This window comes from Clinocottus analis, unplaced genomic scaffold, assembly GCF_023055335.1.
Source record: "Clinocottus analis isolate CAN_PGR_092001 unplaced genomic scaffold, fCliAna1.0.p SCAF_19, whole genome shotgun sequence".
Taxonomy (NCBI): Eukaryota; Metazoa; Chordata; class Actinopteri; order Perciformes; family Cottidae; genus Clinocottus; species Clinocottus analis.
In genome coordinates this window covers 13,860,243-13,887,332 of record NW_027175920.1, presented here as the reverse complement: position 1 = coordinate 13,887,332, position 27,090 = coordinate 13,860,243, and the positions used below count along the sequence as shown (strand labels likewise).

At 45.3% G+C, this 27,090-nt stretch overlaps 1 protein-coding gene across 1 annotated transcript in view; it reads left to right on the top strand.

The window, feature by feature from the left end:
- ca10a (carbonic anhydrase Xa) overlaps positions 1 to 27,090 on the top strand; it is a 175,078-nt gene that overhangs the window by 128,961 nt on the left and 19,027 nt on the right. Inside the window, exon 5 of the mRNA XM_068583221.1 lies at positions 24,180 to 24,365. Coding sequence (XP_068439322.1) covers positions 24,180 to 24,365 — 186 coding nt within the window. The remainder of the gene's footprint in view (positions 1 to 24,179; positions 24,366 to 27,090) is intronic.

Here is a 27,090-nt window from a genome sequence, read left to right as displayed (position 1 = left end):
TCATCCTGCATGTTTGACAGCTTCACCTGACGGAGAGCTAATGATGTACATGTATCACGCTCATTTCCTCTGGCCCCTGCGGAAAATGCCCCCGCTGTCACACGACGTGATTCCATAATGTGATTTTTAACCTCGAAATGAGAAAACCGCGTAGGGTAAATACAGAGGATATTGGTTTTTCACAGTCAAAGCGAGACCATGTCAAGATGGCTTGTCTCGTGTCACTCTGTCCAGGGCTTTTGATGGGTGCGAACCACTCGCTTCGTGAGAGATTTGCAATATTAAATAAAAAAGACCTGATCCAGGCGAGACTACTGTAGCACACAGCGATATCTGACACTCAAAGTGACAAGATTGATGCTTTTTTTTATGATGACAACGAGAATAAAGTTTATTGATCCCCGCGAGGGTTATTTAAAAAAAACAGCAAATAATGGTTGGGCCTGAAATGTACATTTGCACAACACTATTTCATGTCATGTTCACCACTCTGCTGCTCTCTTTGTCCCTTTGTTCAAAAGGTCGACTCCCTCTGCGTTCTTTTCAGACTTTTTCAATTGGAAACTCAGCCGTTAGCAAAAAGCGGTGACGCAGGTTGCCATTTGGCGTCACCTTTGACCTTTTTGGCAAAAGAATGAATCTCCGTCAATCTGTCAAAGTCGAACATCAAATGCACTGGGTGTGGACTCCACATCTGATTGGCTGGAGCGCACCAATCACAGGAATGCCTTCGGCTAACGGTCATAAAAGGCTGTCTTGATCAAGAAAAAAAAGTCACTGTCAAGAAAACCTTATATTGCTCCCTTTAAAGCCACGAGACTACATTGACAAAAACGGTGAAATGACCATGCAGAACACAGGAGGTGCTGGTCGACCTCTGCCAAAATAAAATGGTGTCCACAGTTACTAACTTTACTAAACCCCAGAACGATATGAAAAACCTCAAAGAAACAACAATTAATGGACCTTTAACTTGAGGTCTGTCCTCGCATATTCATTCATAACATTTTCTGCTTGTATGAATCGGTATGAAGCCGCTGTCACTGGAGGTCAAAAGTTATCGCAGATATTTTACATTGGAAACTTGTCAGTAGTGAGGGAAATAATGTACATCCAGTAAAATATCCAGGGGCAATCAGGAAGACTGGCAATCTAAGGCTATCAGAAAAACCCGGACATTTGATATATGTGTTCAAAATAGCCCGGTAATGATGATTAAAAAACAGTTTGACTGACTTCTGATCTTAAAGGCAGAACAGCGAGAGAACGTTTATGCCAGACACTGAAAAGGCCTAAAAGAGCCGGATGAGCCCTGTTGGCTCATCACTACATACAAACCCCTTTACTCACGGTCCTTTCATCCATTGATGAAGTTGAAAAAATACTGATTCAGACTTTATAATCCAACTACTTTGATATTGTTCTGTCTTCCTCGACTTTAGTTCAGCATCAGTCAGGAAAGCATATGGACCCAGCCTGGAAACGATGTCCGCCTCCCTGTGACCAGCAGCCTCCCGTCAGCCAGAGCGACGGAGGTGACTCAGCTGCTGCTCCGTGCTGTAATTGCTCATTCAGATCGAGGACATTGTCAACAAGGCCGTTGACTTTATCAAGGTTGTTGATCTAAGCAGGCAATAAGCAGGCAATTTTCTTCTTGGAATAAAGAGGAATGGAATAGTTAAGAGCACGTAAAAAAAACCTCAAAAAGCTCATCTGTGGATGCTGATGCAGCACCGAGGTGCCGTTTTCTGTCATTCCGATCGTTTCATTCTTTGCGGATCATCTCCTTTATCTCCGAGACTGCTGTCCGGTTTGTCAATCGGATGCGATTAGAACGCGCTGAATCGCACAAATGACAGGCGAAGAGCTCCAGAGCGCCACGTGAGGCAGACGTTGTGGCAGTGATTATGACAGTTCTGCATGAGGCGGTGGAAGCGGGAGGCCGCATTTCACGACGTCCACCCCACCCACGCTAAAATCCATCTTCTGGAGGGCGGTGAGACCGGCATACCGATGAGCCTTCGCTCGTTGTTGCCCTTTTGGCCTCGCTCTCACAGAAAAAAAACTGAAATCATGATCGGGTTTATAGAAGCCTTCGAGATCTCGGTGTGCATCTAAATTAGAACTACGGCACAATTTTGAGGTGCTTTGTCGTACTTTGTAGTCCTTCTAGAAATATTCTACTCATTGCTCAATTTGACAGCTGGAGGTACAATTGCGTTGCAGATTAAGGTTTTATGTAAGACAAAAAAAGCTTGATGGGCTCTAAAGATGCGATTCTAACTGAACAAAATAATAATTTAGATAATACCTTGACATGTTTAAATATGTCTATTGCCAGGTTTCCAACTAAATGTAGTGCACAATTTTTAATTCAGGAAAATCTGTAAAATCTAATTACATTACATTTCATTTAGCTGACGCTTTCATCCAAAGCGACTTACATGTTTGCTCTTTACACTGTAGGCAAAGCAACGGGGAGCAAATCCAAATCTACTGCTGTTATGTGAATATTAGGAGTTGGGAGATAAACGGTTGATGGCGCTAAATCTTCAGCCTTTTGCCATTGAACCACGGCAGAATCCTCGTGTTTTTTCTTTTTTGTTGTATCGGTACTTTTTTATTTTAGTAAAAGGGTTCCACCCAATACCACGGGTATTTGTAGTACAACAGGCTTGCATTATGAAACATGCATGTGCTTCCCATGTGGTCTGAGGATTTCAAAAGGCTAGACATCGTGTGACGATGTGTTTTTTTCTCCCCTGGCCAGGCTTATCTTAATCCTCTTTTACCCAATTCAGCACGCTTTCTGCAGCAGTGACTGTGGCGTACTGAACGTCCATGGCTAGCTCTGTCCGGCATGGACCTCATTGTGAACGCAAATAATAATATTTATGATAATTATCACAATTCCTTGAATATAGGGTTCAAGCCGTTATGAGGACTTCATTTTGTTGAAAACAAGACAAAAACAAAAAACAGGGCTGCCAGGGCTGCGTGCTCACACAATGCAAGTCCACTTGATTTTCCTGGATGCATGGCGTCTTCTTCATGGTGTTGCCAGTGCTGCCTGCAAGCATTGATGGGCTCGAGTTCAAGATTTCTAAATAGGCCCCCATTCAACCTGAGACATGCAAACAAACATTAACATCACAGCCAACTGCTGGCATAAACAGCATAGGGAAATGTAGGAGGGGGTGGGGGGGGGGGGGGTGGAGAGGGAGGGAGACAAAGAGAGATAAAAAGAAAGCACTGACGCATAGATTGCTGAGGCAAATTCGGCCTCCATGTTCTCAGAAGATTATGTTTACCCGCATTTCCGTCCGCTCTGGCGTCCTCACAAAGAGCAATTCTTACGGCTCGTTGGCCGAGGTGCTCACCGGCCGTTCCGCTTTCAGCTTGAGATGCCGCCATGCACTTTTATACAAAGTGCGTATTTTGAATGCACATTCAAATGGAAATAATGTCCTCCACAACAGTTTGTACGTCACAATAAGACAATGTGACGGACAAACATTAAGACAATGTGAGTGCACTCAATTCGTAGGCGACATAGTATCAAGAGCGATAATGTCCATGTAGGGAGGCGGGCTCGGTTGGAAAAACCATGTTGACTTCCACTACCACTCAAAAGTTGAGGGTCACTTAGAAATGTCCTTATTTTCAAAGAAAAGCACAGTGAGATAACATTAATTTACTCAGAAGTACACTCCATACATTGTTAATGTGGTGAACGACTATTCTAGGTGGAAACGTCTGGTTTTTAATGAAATATCTACATCGGCGTATAGAGGAGCAGCGAGGGTGAATCGCTGCCCCGCCCGTCCCTTTGCTGGAAGCCAACGGCGACGCCGAGACGCTCGGGGGCCCGAGGCCGTATGAGCTGGGCCCCCGGAGGGAAGAGAGACTGAAAGAGCCGCTGCAGTGGAATGAGAGGTTTTATATATCTGTAGTATATGATCTGTATCAGGACATGTTGTGTCAGTTGGCACGTGTTTTTGTCTTTATCACATTGTATGACAGTAAACTCTGCCTCCCAGCAGTCTGTAACGGACCTCGAGGAACCTTTTTAACCACATCTCATGGCCTTCATCAGCAGATGATTTGCTCTCTTGTCACAAAATGTCAAACTGAGCTGACTCGATGTCGGTGAAGGAACCAGTAAATGAAGATGAAGACGTTATAGTTCTCTGTTAAATTACTATTTCTAAGGTTAGGAATAATAGTGCCAGCAGAATACAACGCTCTCATTTGAATAATCTCTCATGAAGAAAGTTAAGACACAAAGAAAGAGAGCGGGTGTGTTGATGCTGTTGCTCTTGTCCTTTGTCACGAGGATCTACGGCGGCTATTCGCCCTGATTTAGTCTCTCAGAGCCGGTGGCAGTCAACAATACAAACGAGCGGGAGCTGGCATTGAAATACGTCCCGTCTCTCTGTGAGCTTTCTATCTCACACGGCTCGCTTTCCCTTCCTCGCCATTTGTCCCCCAAAGGCAGAATATTGGAGGAGTCTTTAATCATCTTTACTGCCCACTCTATAATCCCTGCTAAGAGACTAATCCATGATCCGACACAACGGAGACCAACCAAGTCAGAGGGAAGGAGAAGCAAAACAAGATGGGAAGTCGGCCTCGGTTGTAAAAGCAGATATATATCCTCGGTGATAACTTTGGTGATTCTGAATTCTCGCGAGGGATCGAGCTCCGTATTCCTTTTGTCAAAGAGAGGAAACATGGGGATTTATACCGCTGAAGATTTACAGGAATCTGGGCCAGAAGATGCTGTGTTTATTGCTCGAAATAGTTCCTTTCCAGTCACAGTGTTGATGCTTTTGACAGAGTAAAGGTTCACTCACAATCTTTCCATTTACCAGTTCGGAAACACACAATGTGACACAGATGTTTCGATATGACCCACAATGAGTAGATGAGATCATCCACGAGAAGATTAGCGATATCTAAATGTGTTTTTCTTAATGCTCGGCATTCAGCTCAGACGCCAGCAGAACCAGACCAGCTGAACACGGACAGACTCAGACACGCCAGGCGGGTACAGGAGGAAAAACACAAGTCTTCACTCTCATTGAAACCTATTTCAAAACCTCACCGGACGGAGGACGCACTTGGTGCTGGTGAGCGTAAATAATATGACCAGAGCCCTCACGGCTTCCATAGAAGACACACACACACACACACACACACACACACACACACACACACACACTGCCGCATTTGGCTCGCAGTCCCAGAATGCCACAGCTCAACCCATGCATGTTGCCCCGGAGAGCAGCGCAGCACACATCTGCTGAGCGAGAGGGTCAGCGTATGGCTCTGTGTACGTGTGTGAGTGTGAAGAGCCGACAGTGACAGCTGGCTGGTGGTTTGGTGCTGGGGTAAGTGCCTCGGCGGTGAAACGCCCCGCTCCTCTCGCACACTGACAACACATACATTAAAGCTGCGAGCTGCAGGATACAGGCGCTCAGAGCCGCAGAGACCGAGGTGATAATGTGGCTGAGAAAGGGGTGTGAGAACACGCGCGACGTACACATGCCGTACGTCGAGCGCACACAAGTGTAAAAACACACACTCTCCTCTGCACGCGCGGTCGAGGCGATCACGTTCAAACGGGGACGTCGCCCGGTCCCTCAGTGTGCAAACCGTGTGCATATTTTAGGATCTGATGTGGTATGAGGCCCCCGCTGCTAATGGTACATCAAAGTGAGAGGTGTCAGTGTGTGTGTGTGTGTGTCTGTGTGTGTGTGTGTGTGTGTGTGTGTGTGTGTGTGTGTGTCGGTGTGTGGTGGGAAAAAGGGGGGAAAAATGTAATGATCAAAATCTACAGGAGCAGAACTGTATTTCCCCCAGGCTTCAGTGTGTGTGTGTGTGTGTGTGTGTGTGTGTGTATGTGAGAGAGAGAATGAGAGAGAGAATGAGAGAGGGAGAGAGAGGGAGAGAGAGAGAGAGAGAGAGAGAGAGAGAGAGAGAGAGAGAGAGAGAGAGAGAGAGACTTGCTTTCATTCCCCTCCCCTTTTTCTTTTTGCCTTTTTTACTCTTATTGGTCGGTGGACGCGTTCATTATGAAAAGTGAACTTTGGAAAACGTGCATGCTTATGCATCAGAGGGGGAGGTTATCCTCCACTTTGCTGATTTGAAACGTTCATTTTCTTTCAGTTTGAAGATCATTGACGAGTCACTGGCTTTTTAAGTACATTAATTTTTTTCTCCAAGCAAGCATCACTTGTTTTTAATATTCACCAGCGAGTGATTTAAGGCATTCAGCATGTTGACGTTCACCAGAGGCAAAGTTATTATGAGATGCGATGTTGAAGTTGAAGGCTTGACTCAATGACTTCTCCCACATGCTCCACTGCCTTTTTAATTCCAGCGGTTCAAAGAGCCGGTGGGCAGCATCACCTGGGATGAGTCTTCTCCCACATCTTCCATAGAGGCTGATCGGAGAGTCCACACGCTGGAGGGACGCCAGTGCCACAACCTCGCAGATTGTAACCGCCATCTTTAAAAGGCAGCGAGTCTTTGGCCCCGACCATCGCTCTGAAATATCCGACTCTGCTGTGTACTGATAAACCCATGGCGCTGTCCGTGGTGCTGAAGTCGCAGGCAGATTTGTAATTGCAACGCTTTCTTTGGGACCTACTCTGTCGATCAAAACCAACCCCCCCCCTCGTCCCGCTCTCTCGTTAAAATGAACAAATCACTTACTGGAACTGTCATGTACGTCCCTTATGTTGTTGTTTACAGGAACCTCTTGAAGTTTTTAAAGATCGCTCCCCAAAGACAAGACATCGATGTTTAACTTTCCAACGAGTCGTTTAGTAAGAAAAGACTGGAAAAGAAGAAGAAAAAAGGCAAAGGTGTGCTGAAAGGAAAGCCAATACAGGGAGCGGAGGGACGGAGGGATAAAGGAGGGGGGGGGGGAGTTTTACCGTCATGGATCTGAGAGGATGGACGGCGATATAGCTCAATACTCTCTAAGCACATTTCTTTCCGCTTTGAATGAATATTGAAGCGCGAGCATCGAAGCTAATCAGTTCTCCGCAGTCTCCGAGCCGCCGGTGGCGTCGCGCATAATGATGTCGCCGCCGTCTAAAGAAGTGAGGCGAGCGCACGGGAGCCTGGGATGAGGAATGTGCTGTCAAACGCGTCCTAAGTTATCTTATCTCTTTCGGACGTCCCACTTCTTTTCCCGCTCCTGAATCATTTAACCGGGGCGGGGCCGCGCTAGCATCCGGTCAATGGCGGGAGATACCGGGAACATCCATCAGACGCGCCAAGTGTCAGAGGCGATTATCCCGACTCACATGCTGCAGCCCGGCCGTCCCCATCGACCGACGCAAGTCCCCTCTGCTGGTCCACTCGGCTCGATCGCCCGCTATAGATTTGGGCGCCGCCTCTCAGGTGAGCTCGGGATGCCACCGGGTATCGATTCAGCATCGGTGCGTCCGCTGAGTTATTGACCCCGGCCGCCTCGCCGTGTCCAGCATGACTGGCACGTTGATGTCTCAGTCACGGCGTTCAGGTTGCAGGTTGACATTTCCATTCGAACTATGATGATGTCGTCCGTAATACCTGCAGAATCGCACACTGACGCGATCCGTAAGTCCAAACTCTGCACCACCGAGTTGACTTCAGTCCAATATTCACCCTCCTCTGACAAGTAGCCGTCCCTTTAGCTGCTATCTGCTTCACTGTGTTCACCGGCTCGATCTGCTGGTGTGCAGTGGATTAGTTTGAGCTTTTTTTCTGGCAAACAGATGCCCACTGCAGATGCAAATGAGGTTAATGAGAGAGGTGAGGTGAGGGTGAACTGAAACCGCAAAGCTGCAGGTTGTAAAACACAGACGCTGAGCTGCGAGACACAAAATCCCTCCGTCACCCGAGAAAAAACTTCAGGTTCCCGGGATGGTCTGAGCTTGCGACTACAAACCACCTCCGTGTCATTTTAGCTGTAGTTTATTTAAAAACTACTGATAATTGCAGCTTCAATGAGGCGTCCTGCCGAGATCCAGGACGCAGGCGTAGATCAACGCAGACATACGTTGGACTTTCAGGCCATTTAAAGCCGACCTGGGAGAACTTCTTCCTCACCTTGTGGTGATTTTGTTCGGTGGCTGTGGGGAGTAGCACCAGAGCCTCTTTAGGAAACCAGTCATTTGGGTCCGGCAGTCCGCCCCGCTCGGTCTCCAGTCCCTCCTGACTCCATCCAGAGGGTCCAGCACTACGGCCCGGGCTTCCAGCAGCGCGGTGGTGTTGAAGCTTCGCCGCACCGTGTCCGCTGGCGAGCCACTGACTCTACGTGTCTGATGTTTCCTGCTGGAAAAAGTGACAAACGGCGCTTGGGTTTTTGAATGAATGAGTAATTTAGGTAATTGGGGGCGACTGTGGCTCAGCGGTTAGCATCCCTGTGTTTCACTCAGAGGATTGCTAGTCCAAGACACTTAACCCCTAATTGCTCCCCGTTGCTGTGTCCACGGTGTGCAGAGCAACAATGATAAGTTGCTTTGGATAAAAGCGTCAGTGAAATGTGATGTAATTTAGAGAATGTAAATATAATATTATATAAACCTGTGAGAACATGACATGCTCCTTGTTGGAATAAAAGCACAGCTTGAACATCAGTGTACGTCTGATCTTCTGCTGCAGGACACACACCAATTTGGAGATCTCTGTTTTTCACTTTTTTTTTGCTACTATGACGGTTTTATTGACAGCTTTTCGCATTAGCACGTGTTACTACAGTCAGCGGTTTTGTTTTTTTGGACTATATTAGTGCTGTATTAGTATTAAGCCTCTGACCTATTTGAAATAGGGCTGCGCCAGTTTTTTTCAGTTTTTTTTTTTTAAGATACACCTACACAGCTCTATAAATCCAGGTTGTTATTATATCCTGGTGCGACTGCGGGGGTTGTCATGTAATAACTAGAAATACAAGCCTGCTGTCTGTGTGGAAATCCAAGAATTCATGTGGGTGATTATTCCTATCTTCATTTTACAATTTTTTTTCTTCTCCTTTTTCTTTTTTTTTTTGTGCGGCCTCGATTCTGGCGCCATATTACTCACATTGTTTCTGGCTGCAGCACAAAATCGCAGTTAGCTGGGGAGGCCGGTTGAACACGTTGAAAAGGAATCACTAATCAGGGACTGGCGAGGAGGGAGACTGAGGAGGTGCTAGTTTAACACGGAGGAAGAGGAGGTCCGCATCGACGATCAACAAATCTGAATCTTTCTTTATAGATCGGTCCGTGTTGATGAACCGGCCCAGGTTATGATTATATACTGTATCCATCTGAGTGGGCAGCAGGACATACAAAACCACCAACGCACAAATAGAACGGGATGAAGAAAAGTGGCAAAAAATGTGGGGGTTTTGTCGTACTGCTCGTCTGCTTTTTGTTGTTGTAGAAAACACACTTCAGGGGTTCCTTTTCCTTTGACTCAGAAAGATATTTTCAATCTAAAATATTGAAAATGATGTTGTATAAAATGTGCAACGATACACAATCGTTTTCCTGATAACAGGAAGACTTCCATCCTCAAGGAATCTGACATCTGGTCATATTCTTCATGTTGGGACTTGTTGGTCCTGACCCAGACTCGACTTGGACTAAATTTAAGACTTGTTAGTCTGAATAAGGTCTCACTTGGTGACTTGATAGTCTCGATACAGGTCTCACTCTGTGACTTGTTGGTCTTGGACTTTACTTGGGTCTTAGTCTTGAGTTTGATGCAATTAAAACTTGGCACTTGACTGTCTTGATTCAGGACTAGAAGGCCAAGAGTTACAAAACTTTGACTTAATAATTGGATCATTGGTCATGATGTGACAAATTTAATTTATTGCATGTAGTTTGAATGAATGAAAACTACTTTATTAATCTCCAAGGAGAAATTTCTTTTGTCAGAGTAGCAGCATCCCACACTTACAGACATCCAATGAAATAAACTAAGCTAAACACACAAATCAAATCAAATAAATAATACCAGGAACAGGGATAACAGATATATACAAAAATAAGAAATATATATATATATATATATATATATATATATATATATATATATATATATATATATATATATATATATATATGCAAGCAAATGAAATGAATATATACATACATATATATACACACATATATATACATATACATATATATATATATATATATATATATATATATATATATATATATATAACATATATATATATATATATATACATATATATATATATATATATATATATATATACATATATATATATATATATATATATATATATATATATATATATATATATATATATATATATATATATACACATATATACCTGTGGTCTACACACATACATATATACATATGCATGGGAACATATACATAAGAAATAACTGCGGTGTATTCAGAGTTTGCCACAGTGCAAGGTGAGTGCTTCCCTGTTTGACACCTGCGTCCTCCTGACCTTTGACCTGCTCAGTCGCCTTTACGAGCCACCTGAAAAAGGCCGCGAGCTGAGATTGGGTTCAACGTGCTCAGAAACCTGAAGCGCCGCCATCACCTCGTGTGATGTAGCGACCGCCACCGAAAATGTCTTTGTGGTCTGATCGTGGCAAAAGAAAAATATGTTACGTATTCATACAGTAACTCTGTGTTCAAACAGGACTGCTGTACAGCATCTACAGAGTCAACTTTAAAGCGGCGGGGCGATGGGGGCACCTGGCCCTGTGCCACTGTGACTTGTTTCTAGTGTTAATGAGTGAAGACTCTGCCACTTCAGTGCCTTGACTTTGCTCGGCGACAGACGAAGGGGAAAAAAAAGCATTAAAACGATAGGAGGCCTCTGCTTTCCCGCCTTCCTCGCTTTCTTCCTCCCTTTGTTTTCGCTGGTTCAGTTCTAAGCCTTTGATTCAGCTGCGCTTTGAGCCGTGCATCCAGCGCGTCGAGCAGCATCCCTGAACCGCATCTTTCATCTCTCCCCCACTTAGCACACACACACACACACACACACACACACACACACACACACACACACACACACACATTCACATTTCATCCTCTGCTTTTTCTCTTGTTTCTTCCCATGGCCTCGTCAGCCCGCTCGTCTTTTCCCCGAGATGTGAAACACCAGCCGTGAATCCGATACAAATTACGCTGGATTTTATTTGTCCGCGGTCTCGGGTTCTACCGCGGGAACGTTCCCCGCGGGCCTCCCGTTGTCCGGGGGCTTCGCACAACTCGGATCACAAAGGTTTCTCAGCGATTCTGAGCTTTTGAAAACACAGTCCAGCCACCGGGAAACCAACTCTGCAGCCGGCCTCGCTTCGCGCTCCCGGGGAAAAAGAAGCCATGGTAATAATGATGTGAAAAACCAGGGGTTTAAATTTAGAGTTACTGCTGCCTCGGCCGCATAAGGAGAGCCCGAGGCTCAGGCATAGGGCTTTCCCTTATACAATGCCCAGTGGATCGCTTCTCACCACAAACAAAATAAATAAATCAGAGCCAAGTACCCAGGAGCAAAGTGTCTGTGTGGGCGACCTACCCTATTTTAAGACACATTATGAGGCCACGTCTTTTTTCTCCCCTCGCGTCTCTTTGATTCACTTTCCCTCCGCACCCATCCCTCCTTTCCCCCCCCCACTTCAGCGCTCCATCTTCTCACCAAATTGCAGCGCCGCTAAAATGATCGTGATATTTCTTCATCGCACGTCACTCCGTGAACGCCGGCGGGGGCTCCTCCGCCCGAGATAAGTCCCAGAAAGCCCGGCGGCGATAATCTGTTTGGGTTTAATGTCCCTCATCTGCAAATGTGTTTGTTAAGTCGCTAAAGTGATTTCTAAATTAGAACCCTCAATCGCGCAATGGCGGCTCGTTTCCGCGCGAGCGCTCCCCGAACCGCTCGGAGCGGCAGAACGCTCGGCCAAGAAGGACGCGAACGTGACGCTTTCCACGTTTTCTCTTTCTTGCGGCAGTCTGCCGCAGCAGCTGGAGCCGTGGTTATGAATCCAGATCTTCTCGGCAGAGAGATAAGATTCAGTACTTCATGCAGGCTGACGCGCTCATATGGCTCTGCTTTTTAAACCGCCGCACAATGATAAGTAGGCCGACAGTAGCTTGGCAGGGCCGCACTGAATGCTAATGAGGATGCCAGCGCGATCAAGAGAGCGGCTTCCAGAGCTCCAGCAGCGAGCTGCGAGTCCACGAGTGTCCTGACACTAATTTCATTTAATCCTGACCTCTTTTCTTCCTCTACCCAGAGAGCACTGGGGTACGTTGGCGGGTTCAAAGACCCTTGTGTGAATGCCAGACACGGCCAAGTCCATCACTCGTTCCTTGTGGCCAAGTATCTGTGCAGAGATGATCTTTTATTATAAAACAGAGATGCGCAATATTTGGCGTGAGTCACCATATTGAGTAAGATTGGAAGAATTTGAAAGTGTAAGAACATGATGGATTTTCTTGGACAGGATCAGCATTAAACATCATTGTAAAAGGAGGATAAGACTCTCCAGTCCTCGCCAAATCCAACCGCCTTCTGCTTACACGTAGGTACATTTAGTCCGATGAAATGATGCCGTTTCACCAGAAACTCCGGCAACAAGCCCACCGCAGACAGACACAGATCCAACCCCGGCGGTCCTCGGGCTTCGGGTGGCGAGGATTTGAAGTGGAGAGACTTAGCTGCGCGCTCGCTGCCTCCATCACGTCTGTGAGCCTCGCTGCCGCCACTCTCCCTCGCGACGCGACGTGGCTCATGAGAAAACAGATGGCATCGTGGGACAGGTTCCAGAGCGCCGCAGCCTTCCTGGGGGCCTCTGCCGCGCTGTCACCTTCGCTGGCATGGCCTCGGTCTTAATCAGGGGCCCGACCGATGGCACCGTACACCTGCGCACTGTCACCCGGCCAGAAAGTTGAAGCAGAACAGAAGGCTAGGAATGCCTCCTCTTCCTCCTCCCCTCCCCCTTCTCTTTTGTTTTTTTAGCGCTAGTTAGATGAGAGGAACGGCCTCCAGAAGTCTGTGAGAAATCAATCAAAGTGGAGCAGTGACAGCCAGATGGTTTCAGACAGGCTGTTCTCACACAGCGTTCATGGCTGTACCGACTGAAATGAATGCACTGTGATTGGTGAATAGCCCATGAAATCAGTTTGTGTGTAATCCATGTATTCACAAACCATAAAGTATGAAGACAGCGAAAAGCCAAACAGGGCGAGTGGGAGCAGAGGTGGACGGATCAGACAGAAGAAGGAGCTGGGAGGCCGATGTTCTTTCCCCAACCGAAGTATCCCATGATCTTTTCCTAAACCTAACTGAGTTTTAGGAAAAGATCGTAAAATACAATGTGACTTTATTGCTTAATCCTCATTTAACAATCTTTTCCTAGTATTTCATAGTATAGTTTAAGTATTTTATGATCTTTTCCTAAACCTAAGTTGTTTCCTGTCAAGATGGAAGATCATTTGAGAGGACTGTATGCGCGTAACGAGCGGGAGTTGACACGGAAAATAACATTTTCCAAAGATAACCTCTGCATCGTCGCGTGAGGATACGTAGTTTCAGACATTGTTTTGGGTCCGACCATATATTGATAATCCCTGAAGGTTGGATTGTGTTTTTGGATTGTTACGTTTATTTTAAAGAAAGATACCTTGCTATTCACATTGCATCACTACAAGCAACCAAATGAAAAGTCCATTTTATTCCTTAAAGTGGTCTGCAGTGATGTGAAGAGCTAATTGCATTAAAGAGTCTCTTATTATCAGCCGACTCTGCAGGGTTTCCGAAGTATTCCCGGATCAAAGTATTGAATCGATATCAGCTCTTAGGCCTGATCTCAACTCTTCCAACGATTACTCTTCACACAGTTGCAGAGTCAGTTTGCTGGCAGAAGACTGCGCTTTATTATGTCAGGCTGTATAGTTCCATGAAATCTTATTCTGAGCACAACAACCCGTCAATAGCATCAAATATTTATCATCATACCTGTCTTCCATCAAAGCTGCTGGCTGCCTTTGCCTGTCTTTGCCCTGAGGTAAGCGCTACAATGTCAGGGAAGTGGGAGTAAAGAAAAAGTCTATTATTCTCATTCACCCTCTCGATACTTGTATCCTTTTATACGTTCGTATGACCTTGCCAGAGCCGAGAGAACTTTAAAACTCGAGAACAAGCTGAACTCTGTTCGACCTTTTATTGAATTCCAAAATAGAGCCCTCGTCCAGCGTTTAGATAATCAATGTCACAGATAGAAGAGCCGTGACATTACGCCCAGCTCCTTCTTTTTTCTTTTTCTATCCTTTTCCGCCTTATCAGCTGTTATTTGATTTCCAGCAGCAGTTACAGACGGCTAATCTGAAAGCCGGTGCCGCGGCACAACTGACAAACAGAGCAGTCAGCTCGCGAGGAAGGAAGGAACCGGCGGAGAGCAGCGGGCTGACACGCGGAGGGCTTAATATTCTAATATAGTAAGTGTTTGCATCCTACAAAGAGTTGCATATCAACAGTTCAACAGCAACGTCTCCATTTTGAAACAGTGTGCCCACGACTCCGGATAATCCACAGGACACACTGTCAGGAGTATTCTCACTCATATGGAAGTCAACAGGACGCGTATTCAAATACTTCCATTTAAATTTAAACGCCACTCAATTCATAGCGTCGAAATATTTTTAAAATATTTGAAAAAATGGATTGATTCAAATTGAGATCTTAAATTACATGTTAAAAAATGCCATAGTTTAACATCCGAGCTCCATCAAGCCCAAACGCAAATAGAACCAATAACATGTGCAGAGTGAGCCAAGAAAGCGGTTCAGATGTGACCCCCAACGAGGACCGTCAGGTACGTCGTCCGCTTCATACAGTTTGTGAACCTGAGACCCGACTGCTCGTCCTGCCCTGCTGCTGTTTCATACAATATTGGGATCTGAAATTGATCAATCAAATTCACAGATACTTTTTTTTAACGTGTCAATTATCATGTTTAGATTTGTAAGGACCTTTAGAAATTGTCCTGTCAAATTTCGGCAATCTGAATTATTTTATTTTTATTTTACTAAAACTTGTTGTGTGCTTGGTGAGCTTTGGACTGTGCTAAACTCTGATTCACTACCATTTGATGCTAAGCTAGGCTACACTCCATAGTCCAACTCCAGAGTAAACTCTTGAAAATTGAATTTGATCTTTACGTCTAGCTTTTGAAAAGAAAACTGATAAACAACGTTTAAAAATGCCGACCTATTCCTTTTCATATCGTGGTTAACTTTTCTGAGTCTCTAAATATTGTTTGGATTCTCTTTACTTCTGAATACGTTTCTTTTTTTTCTTCCCGTAAATGAAAGCGAGACTCATGTTGAAAAAAAACATCTCAATATCGACGGGGAATTGAACCTGAGCTGTCAGAGTTTAAAGTAACCCTTCACACCCTCAGGACTGCTGTGTCTCCGTGATGAGCGTGAGGGCTTTTGCATATTTCATTCCTGCATTTTATACATCATTTGTATTTTAAGACACCGTTCAAATTTCCCCCAAAATCGCGCCGGGACCCGAATGGCGTTGTCGCATTCGGGTCACGTCTTCAGTCCAAACGGAGCTCCTTGTCGACAAGCGCTCCGTCCAATCGATTTTGTCTGCAGCCCCGTCTGTGATTGCTGCGTTCTCACGAGTCCAAACAAACCCGACAAGGGGAGGAACTGCTCCAGGGTTCAGAATAAAGTGCCCTAAAAATAACAAAAAAGTACAAGTTGAAACAGGCTAGGACAAAGGAAAGAGAGGAGGAAGGACCACTGCAGGAAAAGAGACTGTGCACCCATCTGTATTACTCTTTTGGTTGGGACATACCGGTTCAGACTGGTACTTAAACTTTCTTTCACTCTGGCCTCAGTGCTTTTTTTCTTGTGCGACTGCTCGTTTTGTGTGACATGATGACTTATCTTAGAATGGCATCATCTTGATGGCCGGATCTGGGAGACGCTCCAACAGCCCTTTTCTTTCCCGCAAATTCTGGCACATCAGACGTCTGGAGCTAATGGACATAAAAGACAAACATACGCTACCAGCCAGAGAGTAAAAAAAGAATCTGCTCGCTGCTTTAAAGGCTCAGAGAGGTACTCAGAATTAAAAATGTAACATAATCACTTTGCAAACCGCACTTTTTTCCCTGACCGCTTTTCTTCTAATGTGATTAAAGGGGGGGGGGATTATCGTCCCGTTTTCAAGGAACCTGTTAGGCTGTCACAACAACGAAGCCCGCAGCCTCCGCGGGCAGCATTCACAAGCCTCTTTTCTCTCCAGCCAACAATTTAAAGAATTACTCCAAGGAGAAATGTATTATCTGGATGTTTGTGCGCACATTGTTTCAAAGTGTTTGTCGGTTTAGTTTTGTTGCCGCTGCCCCATTGTCCCGGGGAGGATCCCGACCATCGGATGCGATTACGCCGACGAGAACACAGCAGGCTGTCAGGGAACCCACTCGGCTCTCTCGCCCCGGTGCTGCTGCCGATGTGCAGACGTTTTGTTTCATGCGGAACTGAGTCGCGAGAGAGAGAGAGAGAGCTGTGATCTTTTAAAAATGCTTCCTCGCCTTGTGGAGCCTCGACGCGCCGCGACGATGTAAATGTGGAGTCACAGTCGTCGAGCACACCCGCGTTTTTACTGCACAAGTTTCACAAAGAGTTGCTGCACAGAAGTGGGACAAAAGACACAGTTATTGTTTTGGGGCATGACTTGCATGACTGTGCATTTGCTGTCTCCGTAAAATAAAAAATAAAGCAATCCAAGTACATTTTTATAAACGAGCTCCCCCGGGTTCCCGGCGCCTGATTGGATTCCTAATGTTTTACATTGTCTAATTAATTGGAGCGCGCTCCACCCATTGAGTTTAACAGCCTACTTCGACAGATCAAAACCTCAGAGACTCTCGGATGAGAGAGGGAGGCCCACTTCGACCCCTCGTCTGCAACATAAGATGAGTCAGCGTTTTTTACGACACCCTCCGCTGCACATGAAGCAATGACATGTGCAAAGTGTAAGCTCTTTCCAAAATGTTCCTTTCAAACATCATAACAATGAACTAACATCAACCACAGAACACAAAGAGGGAACAGCGTTGACTGTTATTGTGTTGCAGAGATTTTTACTCCAATGAGCATCCTGACCCGCTCGCTCCCCCGGCATGTCTCCTGATGCCATGGACCTGGAGAGGCTGTAGTGAGTCGCTGTGGGGTCCAGTCTGTCCTCAGTCCAACATGAGAGCACCAACACTTATAGCTGTCCAGGTGTCGACCCTCTTGAAGGTACAGGGTGTGCGTTTGAGCGAATCGGCATAAAGCCATAAGGGCGACTTAAGCGAAAAAAGAGCCAACGCCACTTTGGGTTGACGAACCTTCAGTCTCTGCATTTTACACATCATCCTTAGTAGTGAAGGAGCTTTGTGCTGCTGTGAAGCTCTGGGGCTTCAGTGTCTTGCTCAAGGACACTTCAACATGAAACGATGGGGAGAAAACAGGGATCTAACCGGCTTCCTTGGTAATCTTTTTGCCAAATATTATTTTTTTTTTTGCAGATTTAAACTTTATTTGCATTGTTTTAACGAAGTGATTGCACATGTTATTAGTTTTTGTCTGATGGAGCGATCTGGTTTCCTTGAAAGGGATTTTAATTTTCTTTAATCTCTTAATTAAAAAAGCACAGATGGAGGAGTCTCAAAAAGTTGGACCATTTTGTTCCCATGTTGTTGGGGCGCGAACAGTTTGCTTCCTCCAAAGAGGGGCGCGACAGAAAAGGTTTGAGAACCACTGAGCAGTCAGCTCGAACCTCTGCCAGCGTAATAAAGGAGAGCCCCGGCCCAACCTTTATGGACGTAGTTGCCCCCGCTTTACATCCAGTCAGTCCTCATTCGTAGTACGGACAAAATTTGACCTTTAGTTACGTTTTTGAATCCGAACGCTTGACGGGCTCGGTATCAGCATTCTTCTAGCGACTACTGATTCTGTCGTTTTTCCGCTCAGGACAGCACAATCTCTTTAAATCTTGTCGCAAATGCCTCGGATCAGTGTTGAATCGCTCTCATCATGTCGCATTACTCGAGCTGCTGTACTGGAATGTGTCCACGACTTCACCCCGCATTCAATTCTCCACGGCTGGTCCTCCCCCCACCTCCTCCGCTCTCCTTCTTTCTTTCCGTCCCGTCGCTATCTCAATCCGTTCCATTCACCCTCCACACCGGCGCACCTTAATGAAAGAGTGCCAGTCATCTTCTACTTTAATCAAACGGATTACGCATTCTCCACGATTCGCTGCTTCCAGCTGCAGGCCTTTTTAGAGGAGATGTTAAAACCCATCTGACGGCTGCTACAAGAACATGTGCACTTCACAGTTGCTGTCTAGTTCATTCACGTAGCTTATCACCCTTTCCACCGCTGAACCGTTTCACCCCGCGTGGTGGCGCGTACACCACTCCTGACGTATGAATAGTCTTTCTTCTTTGTAGGATTTTCCTCCAGCTGAAACCCTTTTTCATGATGCGACGGCAGCTTTTATGTTTAAAATGTAAGCGGAGCAGGACTGCAGCCTAATAGCCGAACATATACAGTAGTTAGTAAGGACTTCTTCTTGTCGGGGTAATTCACTCTATTGATCCGTGCGCTCAGATAATGACGATGTTCCTTGTGTTTTCTCATTACCAGCACGCCACTGATGTTTTTTTTATTACCGCACCTTGTCCACTACCACCAAGTCTGCCCCAGACAGTCAACAATCTCCTTTATGACTTGTTTACGTTCTCCGAGCTATTACCTCTAATGTGGCGGTGCGTTGCAATCATCACAATCCGTTCAGGGACGGCCAGCTCACAGTGCAATTGTCCTTTTCGGCTCCATCGCTCTTGGAAGTTTCTCGGAAACAAATGAAAAGCGCTGCTTGAACAAAATGAGGGGAGTTTAGGAGTGGCGGTTCCAGGCGACGCACAGCGGTGACGTATACGGAGGGAGGAACATTGTGATTTACACTGAAAGCCCCTTTCCCACTGGCAAAAACACAAAACATTTAACACCCGCCAACTTCTGGCTCCGTCTTCAGAGGGGAAAGGTTAGCATCAGCGTTTATTTCGTCAGTAGATCCCTGATCAAACAAAATCACACTCATCCAAACGTCTTTGTTGGTTGTTCCACTTGTTCCAGCGATCGCCCAGCTCTGGCTCCACAGTTTGAAAGAGAGGCTGAATACGAAAAAGAAGAAGTGCTGATGGCTGCGATCTCGTCTCACTCCTGTGCATCTATTTATCAGTTCTGTGTCGTAACAGTGTACATGTGTGAAATGTTGTGTCAGCCGTCAGGCTCAGCACGCTGCCGCTTGCTTGATTTGCGGCGTCTAGATTGGCAGCTCGCCTTCTCTCTTTGACGTGTTTTTGATACACTTCTTGTAACGAGTCCAAGCTGCTGCCAGTACATATGCGGGCGCCTGGCTGTGGGTACGACTCAGCTTTAGTGTGGCGGCGTGACGACGCACAGGAAAATCGCACAAAGTCAGAACACGTATAGTTAATGCTGCTTCATGTTGGTGGGATTTCCAGGCGGGGAAAAGGTTTCAAAGGTGCTAAACTTGCAACATTTCTGAGCATATCTATGGTCTCCACGTAGTTTTCAACATGGCGACGGCTGAGTCGGCATTTAAAAGCTAACGCTGTAGGAAGCTAACGGTACTAGCACCTAATAGTGTTTACCTCAGGGGGAAAACAAGGGTTTGACTTCACCTCCAATCCACATAATAATCCCATTGACTCACTGAGAAACACATCCTCAGTCAGGAGGTTTCACTGACTCATTAGTTTACCTTTTGTTCATATTTGCACCATTAAAAGTGGATTTGTCAAATTATTTCAGTTTCAGCGTTAGTTTCAGGGTCCTGGTGTTGCTAATGCTGGCCCGCAGTCACACGATCATGATCAATAGGCACATGGTCACTGTTACGCCTGTGTTGTTGCCTGCTATGACTACTCAGAACACGTGTGGAAGAAGGACTATGACGACGTTGTAACACTCAAACTAAAAGTGTCAATCAAGCCCCGTCTGTACACAACCCGTCAAGAGAGGCTAATGAAGTGAGAACACCTGTGCGATGGGCTTTTAGCTAGACTGTGTGGACAGGTAGGAAATAAAGATGAGATTTCACCAGAAATAACTTGATTATGTTGGCCACAGGGGTGCAGCAGGAAAAACAAAGTTCTGTACACAGATCTGACACCTTAAGCGAACTTCTTAGCAAACAGTTGCTTATTTGGCCGTTTATCTTGTGCTTTTTGGGTCTCTTCCAACTCTTGAGGGAAATATCTGTTGTTTTAGCTGTTAAATTCTCCACTATGTTCACCGGCTGGTTTCTTGTGTCTGTTTGCAGCAGAGCAGGTAGTGTACGGTGGCCTTTTCAAGCTTTTACAGTGAAAATAGCTGCCGGCCGCAGCCGTAAACTATTTAATGACAGCGTAAAGCGCCTAATATTCAAAACTAGGGATGCCCACCGAAATTATAACCCAAAAAAAACTACGGGGTGGGTCAGTAAAGTGTTTTTGAATCGTTTTTGCACAACAATGGAGCTCAGTGACGCAGCTCAAAACACCAAAACGCTTTAGATTCCGGCCACATGAATATTCATGTGTATCATGAGTTCGTACGAGGCTGTTTTCCGATGAAGCCGTTAACGTAAAACGAGTGCGAATGTGCTATGAGTGAAATAGTTTTGATGTTGACGCATGAAACGAGTTGGACAGCTGTGTTTTTGTCGATCGCCGTGTTCATCGGCGCCTAATATATACAAGCAATGCCCGATAAGTCCTCCGCTTATCTGTGGCCCGTGAATGCTTCACAAGTCAGTGATTTGTCAGAAGCAGCGAGAATGAAAATATGAAGTCCACAAGCGATAATTACTTCTCCACTACGCACAAGTGTCGAGACTCTGGAGAATAATGAGAAAGAGGAATTGGAATACAGAGCTTCGTCTGCAACCTTTCCACCGCATTGACTTTGTCCGGTAAGTGTTGCGGGCGGAAGCTTGATAAATGAAGTAAGCAAGTTTTATTCAACTGTGCATTCATTTTATTATACTGGTCTGACTCCCATCAGCTGGCTGGAAACATGGTCTCTTTCAACCCCACACACAGTCACTTTTTCACTTGAAATATAAAGAGTTTTAATAAAGTTCTCTCTCTCTCTCTTTACACAAAGTGCTTTTGTGCTCCCAGCAGAGTTTTTCCTCTAAAAAATAATCATTTAGCATATCCGAGATTGCATCACATACAGCGTCTTTGTCGTTCCCCATCAGTTTCAGCAGCATAGTTTTCTGCTGTGATGTCCTCTCCTGGTTGTCGCCTGTCGCGAGCGCTTCCCTTCAGCCGGCCGTGGGTTACATCGATCCCGGGAGATGGAAGCGCCGCCAATTAGAAACCGGAGCTGCTCTTGGCTGTGCGCGAGCTCTCTCGCTGTGAGACGAACACGGTCGCTGTCGTCGCCTCCGTCGTTACGAGCACACCTCGCTACCCCGCCAGCTGCGAGCCGTTTACCCCGACGTGAGCAATCGACCTGAACAACTGCACACTGTTCGCTGTGTAAAACAGTCACATGAAACAAGAGTGTGGCGCAAGCTTCCAAATAGTTTTTCCCGCTTTAGGTTGTCGGTCTGTTTATTCATTACCACGCCCCTTTAGGGCTGTTTACTGTCCGACACGACAGGGCAGTGGTCGAAGGGCCTGGACCGGGCGGCAGCCCCAGGTTCTGCAGAGTGAAGCCGATGAGAAGTGCCTTTAAAACTTGCATCCTCTCAGCTGACCAGCAGGGGGCAGCGCCTCTGGTTCAAAAAGAAGTCGGATTGTTGAAGTTTATGAGAAAATGTCTCTACTTCTCTCTTGATGTCTCCCCTCAGTAAACATTGTAAACGTGAGTTTTAAGTCCTCTTCAATGCAGCCTGGTGTTCATTTAGTAAATTATGGTCCGATTTACAACCAAGTAGAGCAGAAGGTAGAGTGTGCTTTAGGGCGGGCTTTACTATGATTGACAGGTTGATTTTGCTATAAGAACAGAATCGCCAAACGGCGGTCCACAAACCAACGGGTGACGTCTACATGCACTGCTACACAGTCTGTGTTTTTTGCACTGGTAAAACAGCTCTGACGTAGTATGGCTTTATAAAAGTGTCATCACATCATCACTCATTGTTTCTGCCTGATACTCAACTCTCCTTTTTAGCTGTGTTTTTGGTCTCCATCAGCTCCTGAGGGAATACAAACTGTCTCTTTAGCTGCTAAAAGCTCCACTGTGTCCACCACCAAGCCACATCGCGTTACATATAGTTATTTCAGTCATTGACAGGTAAAACTATGGAAGGTGGAGCTTGAATGCAGCTTTCTTGGAACAACAAATCACCTTTGTTCTGGTTTTGAGCGACATCATCGACATGTTCACGGCGACCGTGATGTCTAACAGTGACACACTGGTTTAAGGTTTGGGTATAGACTTATTTGGGTCATGTGGGATCATCCTATGTCTTCCCACCGCTGCACATTTTGCCTTATTATCTCACAGTGTGCTTTATTACCAGGCTGCTGGACTTTCACTTATTTCGGATATTTTAGGAGAGTCCACAGACCTCTCATCACTTCTTCTTCCTCATGAATAATAGCCCGCGGAGGTCTTGAGGGAGATGAGAGGTTTTTTTCTTCTTCTCCTGGCCTTTTCAGAGATCTCACCTCACTCTCGTCGCCTTTGCCAGGAAACCTGAAAGACCTCCCCTCGCTCGCTCCTCTACCTTCTCTCCTCCTGCTCCCCCGAACTTATCTCCTCTTTGCATCGCTCCCTCTTCTTCTTCTTCTCTTTCTCCTTTCAAATCATTGATTTCTTTTTTTCCCTCCTCCTCAGAGCTTCTATAAAATATTTACAATGTGTGGGCAGACTTCTTTCTCTGGGAATAGGGGAGGAAAGGGGAAGCGGGGGGAAGATCGTTTTGAAAGCGAGTGGTTAAAAAAAGGAAGGGACGGAGTGGAAGAGGAAGGGAAAAGCAAAGGGATCGGAAAAGAAGAGAAAGAGACAGATAAGAGCGATGGAAGTCTACCTAAAAGTCGTGGCTTGAATATCAATGCTTCCCCTTTGAAACAACTCTACATTATAAATAAATAAGCAGCGCTACAGATAAAGATCGTTACTCCAGGCTCTCGCGGCGCCGTGTTTTCCCCTCAAAACCTTGTGTTTTTTCCCCCCGTCTTTACCGGTCCTTTCTTTCTCACCGGAGGCTGCGCTCTCTCGTTCGTGTTGTTTGTTAAAGCCTTGTTGCGGTTAACAATATCGCCTCTCCCTCCTGCTCACAATGCTGCCTAATTAAATAAAGCCCTCAGGACTGTTCCTGCATAAGCCTCGCTGATGATGATACAGGCATCAACGAGGAAAAGAAAAAGAACCCTGAGCTGTCAACAATGCGAGACAACAGCATCTTCTTATTATTGAAACCTGAGCTCACGCAGCTGAAAAAGACTTCAAGGTTTTCCCCACTTGTTTTTTTTTTTTTTTAAATCATTACTAAACAAATGATTCACTGCTCTGTCAAGTCAACCGGAGAACTGACGAGAGAGAGAGAATACACCAATAGCCTTCAGGAATAACTGTTCTGATAACTTCAGGCTTAAAAAGATTGCAACAACAAAAAATACTCGCCATGTACAACTTGAGAAGTTTTCTTTCTTTCTTTTTTCTGGCCTTTTCGTGGCTCTCACTTCACTCTCATCTCTTGTTGGCTTCAGTTTGTTATTCTGTAGAAATGAACCTGCAGTAAAAAAAAAACTAAGTTGTGTGAGGATTAACACATAATTTCACACATTTTACAGCTAAATATATTATTCATCACATACCTGTAGAAAGCCACCTGGAATCAATTAGAATCAACATAATAATGAATTGAAGAGGAAGATTTGGTCGTTTTCGTCCATTTGTTGCCAACATTTTTGTGTTTAATGACGACAACAATTTTAGAAATGTGTTGAGTATTGAAGAAACACGGCTGCAGCCGTGTTTCTTCTCACCGACTTCGTTACAGAATGTTGGGAATGTTTATAACGATGGCCTGTGGGAATAAAGAGTTTTAGACAACACAAAGAAAAGAAACCTTTTACATTTTCTATTTCTCCTCCTTTCTCCAGGTGGGCGGGACCATGTACAACACGGGCCGCCACGTCTCCCTGCGATTGGACAAGGAGCATCTGGTGAACATCTCCGGAGGGCCGATGACGTACAGCCACCGTCTGGAGGAGATCCGGCTACACTTTGGCAGCGAGGACGGCCAGGGCTCCGAACACCTGCTGAACGGGCAGGCCTTCTCCGGAGAGGTGCGTGCAGAACACTCCACCGAGAGAACTGCAGTGAACACACGTTTGTGTGTGTGTGTGTGTATGTGTGTCCATATGCACACACAACCTTAATGGCTGGAAAACTATAACATGTACTTCCAGTACCCTGTGATTTCAGCTTCTCCATCATGTATTTTGTTAATTAATGCAGCGGAAGAGACGAGTCTCTGTGCCTAAAAGAGCAAGAACCCCCCCTACTGATCCTGTGACACTTTCAAATATTGTTATTACACATTCAGCAGGAGCAAGCTTGTCTTGGAGATGGCAGTTAAGCGTTTAACTCCCTCACACACACACACATACGCGCACACACACACACGTCGGCATTTTAAACATTTTGACGAGTGAAACAATTAGCTTCCCCCGGCTTTGATTGCTCAACTACAATCACGAGGCGCTCGCTCACGCCGCCGCATTCCACCCGTCGCCATTAAATGAATGCCAATTTGTGTGGCAACAAAATAATTGCAGTCTTGACAGGCAAATTTATTATAATTAATGATAATCATTTGTCCCCCTCAGAGTCAGGGAGCTGATATTCAAATCATAATAAAGCGAGTGTTTACTGTGTCCTTCGGGGTGGAGAGAGCTGTGACCCCCGAGCCTGTAAGGACACCATGTGCACATATGGACACACACACACACACACACACACACACACACACACACACACACACACACACACCAAAAAAACAACTGTTGTTTTGTCCAATGTTTATTGAGGGGATAAATCAAGAGAGAAGTCATTGTCTCATAGACTTCTATACAACCAAACTTATTTTTGCAACCAGTGCAGTCTCCCCCTGCTGGCCAGTAGAGAGAATGCACCTTTGTGAAACTTCCACATTAATTTACATCGGGATAATCGGAGCTTGCCGCTTGGTAACAACATCAATAAATATCCCCCCCCCCCTCCTGTGTACAGTCCTGCCACAGCAACAGATATTGTTTCTTTTTTTGTCAGAACTTTATTTGGTTTATTGTCCATAGAATCTTGAGAGTTGAATTGAAATTGGGATGATGAAAACTGAGGATACAAATGTCTTTGTTTGTATGCTATAGTTTTATTTAAGTTCTGCGTTAAACAATCTGCAGTCTACACGCTCATCTCATGCCTCTATCTACAACATAAAATGTCATATTCAGGGTCAGCGTTACTGCAGTTATGACACGAAAAAAGACTTATAGAAAGCACAATTATCAATTGTGTCATCGTTCGGTGTTGTTTTTTCATTGTCTCCATCCAAACAAACCCACAGACCTGGCTGAAGCGCGTGGTCCAGCCTCTCAGTGTGAGGAGTTGAGGAGTTGTTCAGATAGACAGATAGTTGTCAGAGCTACCAAGACCAGGAAAAGACCCGCTAACGGATCTCGTTCCCTTTTGCTGTGTTCTCCTCTGCCTAATAAATAACAGCTTCTGAGTGAAACACCAACTAGAAAAGCGTCCTCCTCCCCCGAGAGCCCACCCCAGCCTTTCTCTCTTCTTCTTTTAAGCATAAGCAGCGCCCTCAAGGTCCAATAAGATGTTTCATAATCGTAAATGCAGAGAGAAAAAAAGTGTCTCCCTCCTTCTCTCTTTCCCAATGGCTCCCTCTCGCCGCCCGTCTGCAGATGGCTGTGCATGTCCTTGAAACGTGAACAAAGAGAGAAAACATTACAACTTTTTTTTTCCAAGCAAGGCATCCTTCTGAAATGGCAGCCCGTGGGAGGACGTGCGTGTGGCTCTCCAAAGCTTTCGTCTTTAAATCACCCCCTTATGTCATCTTACTCATTTTTGTGTGTTTGAGTGTTCAATTTTGTTTTGTTTCTCATCGCGGTCCGTGGTAGTAAAATATCAATATCAAAAATACCAAAATACATACATTAAAAACTATCAACCATGTACATATCACATCAAATAAGCCTCTGATTATATGTATATATATATATATATATATATATATATATATATAGAGAGAGAGAGAGAGAGAGAGAGAGAGAGAGAGAGAGAGAGAGAGAGAGAGAGAGAGAGACTTTGTTAGGATTAGCCGGTGCATTTATGTTGCTCACTGTCTTATCCATCAACACATTCATTTATATTCGTATGATTTATTATCAGTATGCTGCTGAACACACTCACATCCCCGCGGGGCAGCATGAGGTCGCCGCGTGACCTGAAGAGGCAGATCCTCACACTCAGTGTCAGATAAGCAATAATCTCATCAGTCATCCCAAGAAAGTAGTTGTTTGCATGTTTAAAATCATGAGTGCCGACAACCGTGCCGTTTCCATCCTTTTATTTGAGGTGCTCGAGGGAGCAGCACTCCTGTCACACAAGCAACCGAAACCTTTCACGCTGCGATGAGGAGGAGGAGGAAGAAGTTGTGGTAATTCAGCAGTAAGCATCACTGGTTAAACTAAAGAAATATGTACAGTATATTTCCACTATTGTGAATCCATCACAGTAGCTTTACTGCTCAATTTATGTTTGTGTCAGAGAAAGAGAAGAAAGAAAGGATGCCCGCTTGCTGTAACTGCTTGTTCCTCACCACTTGACAATGCGGTGCACGTTGTAAAAGTGTTTTTTATCCCAAGCTTCAGCTGGTCAGAGGGATTGTAATAGTATAAAGATGGTCAAGCAAACATAGGAGACCACTTTTGTTAAGTAACTCATGTTCTTAACTACGGTTACGTAATCAGCATACTTATTTTATGGAACAAACAA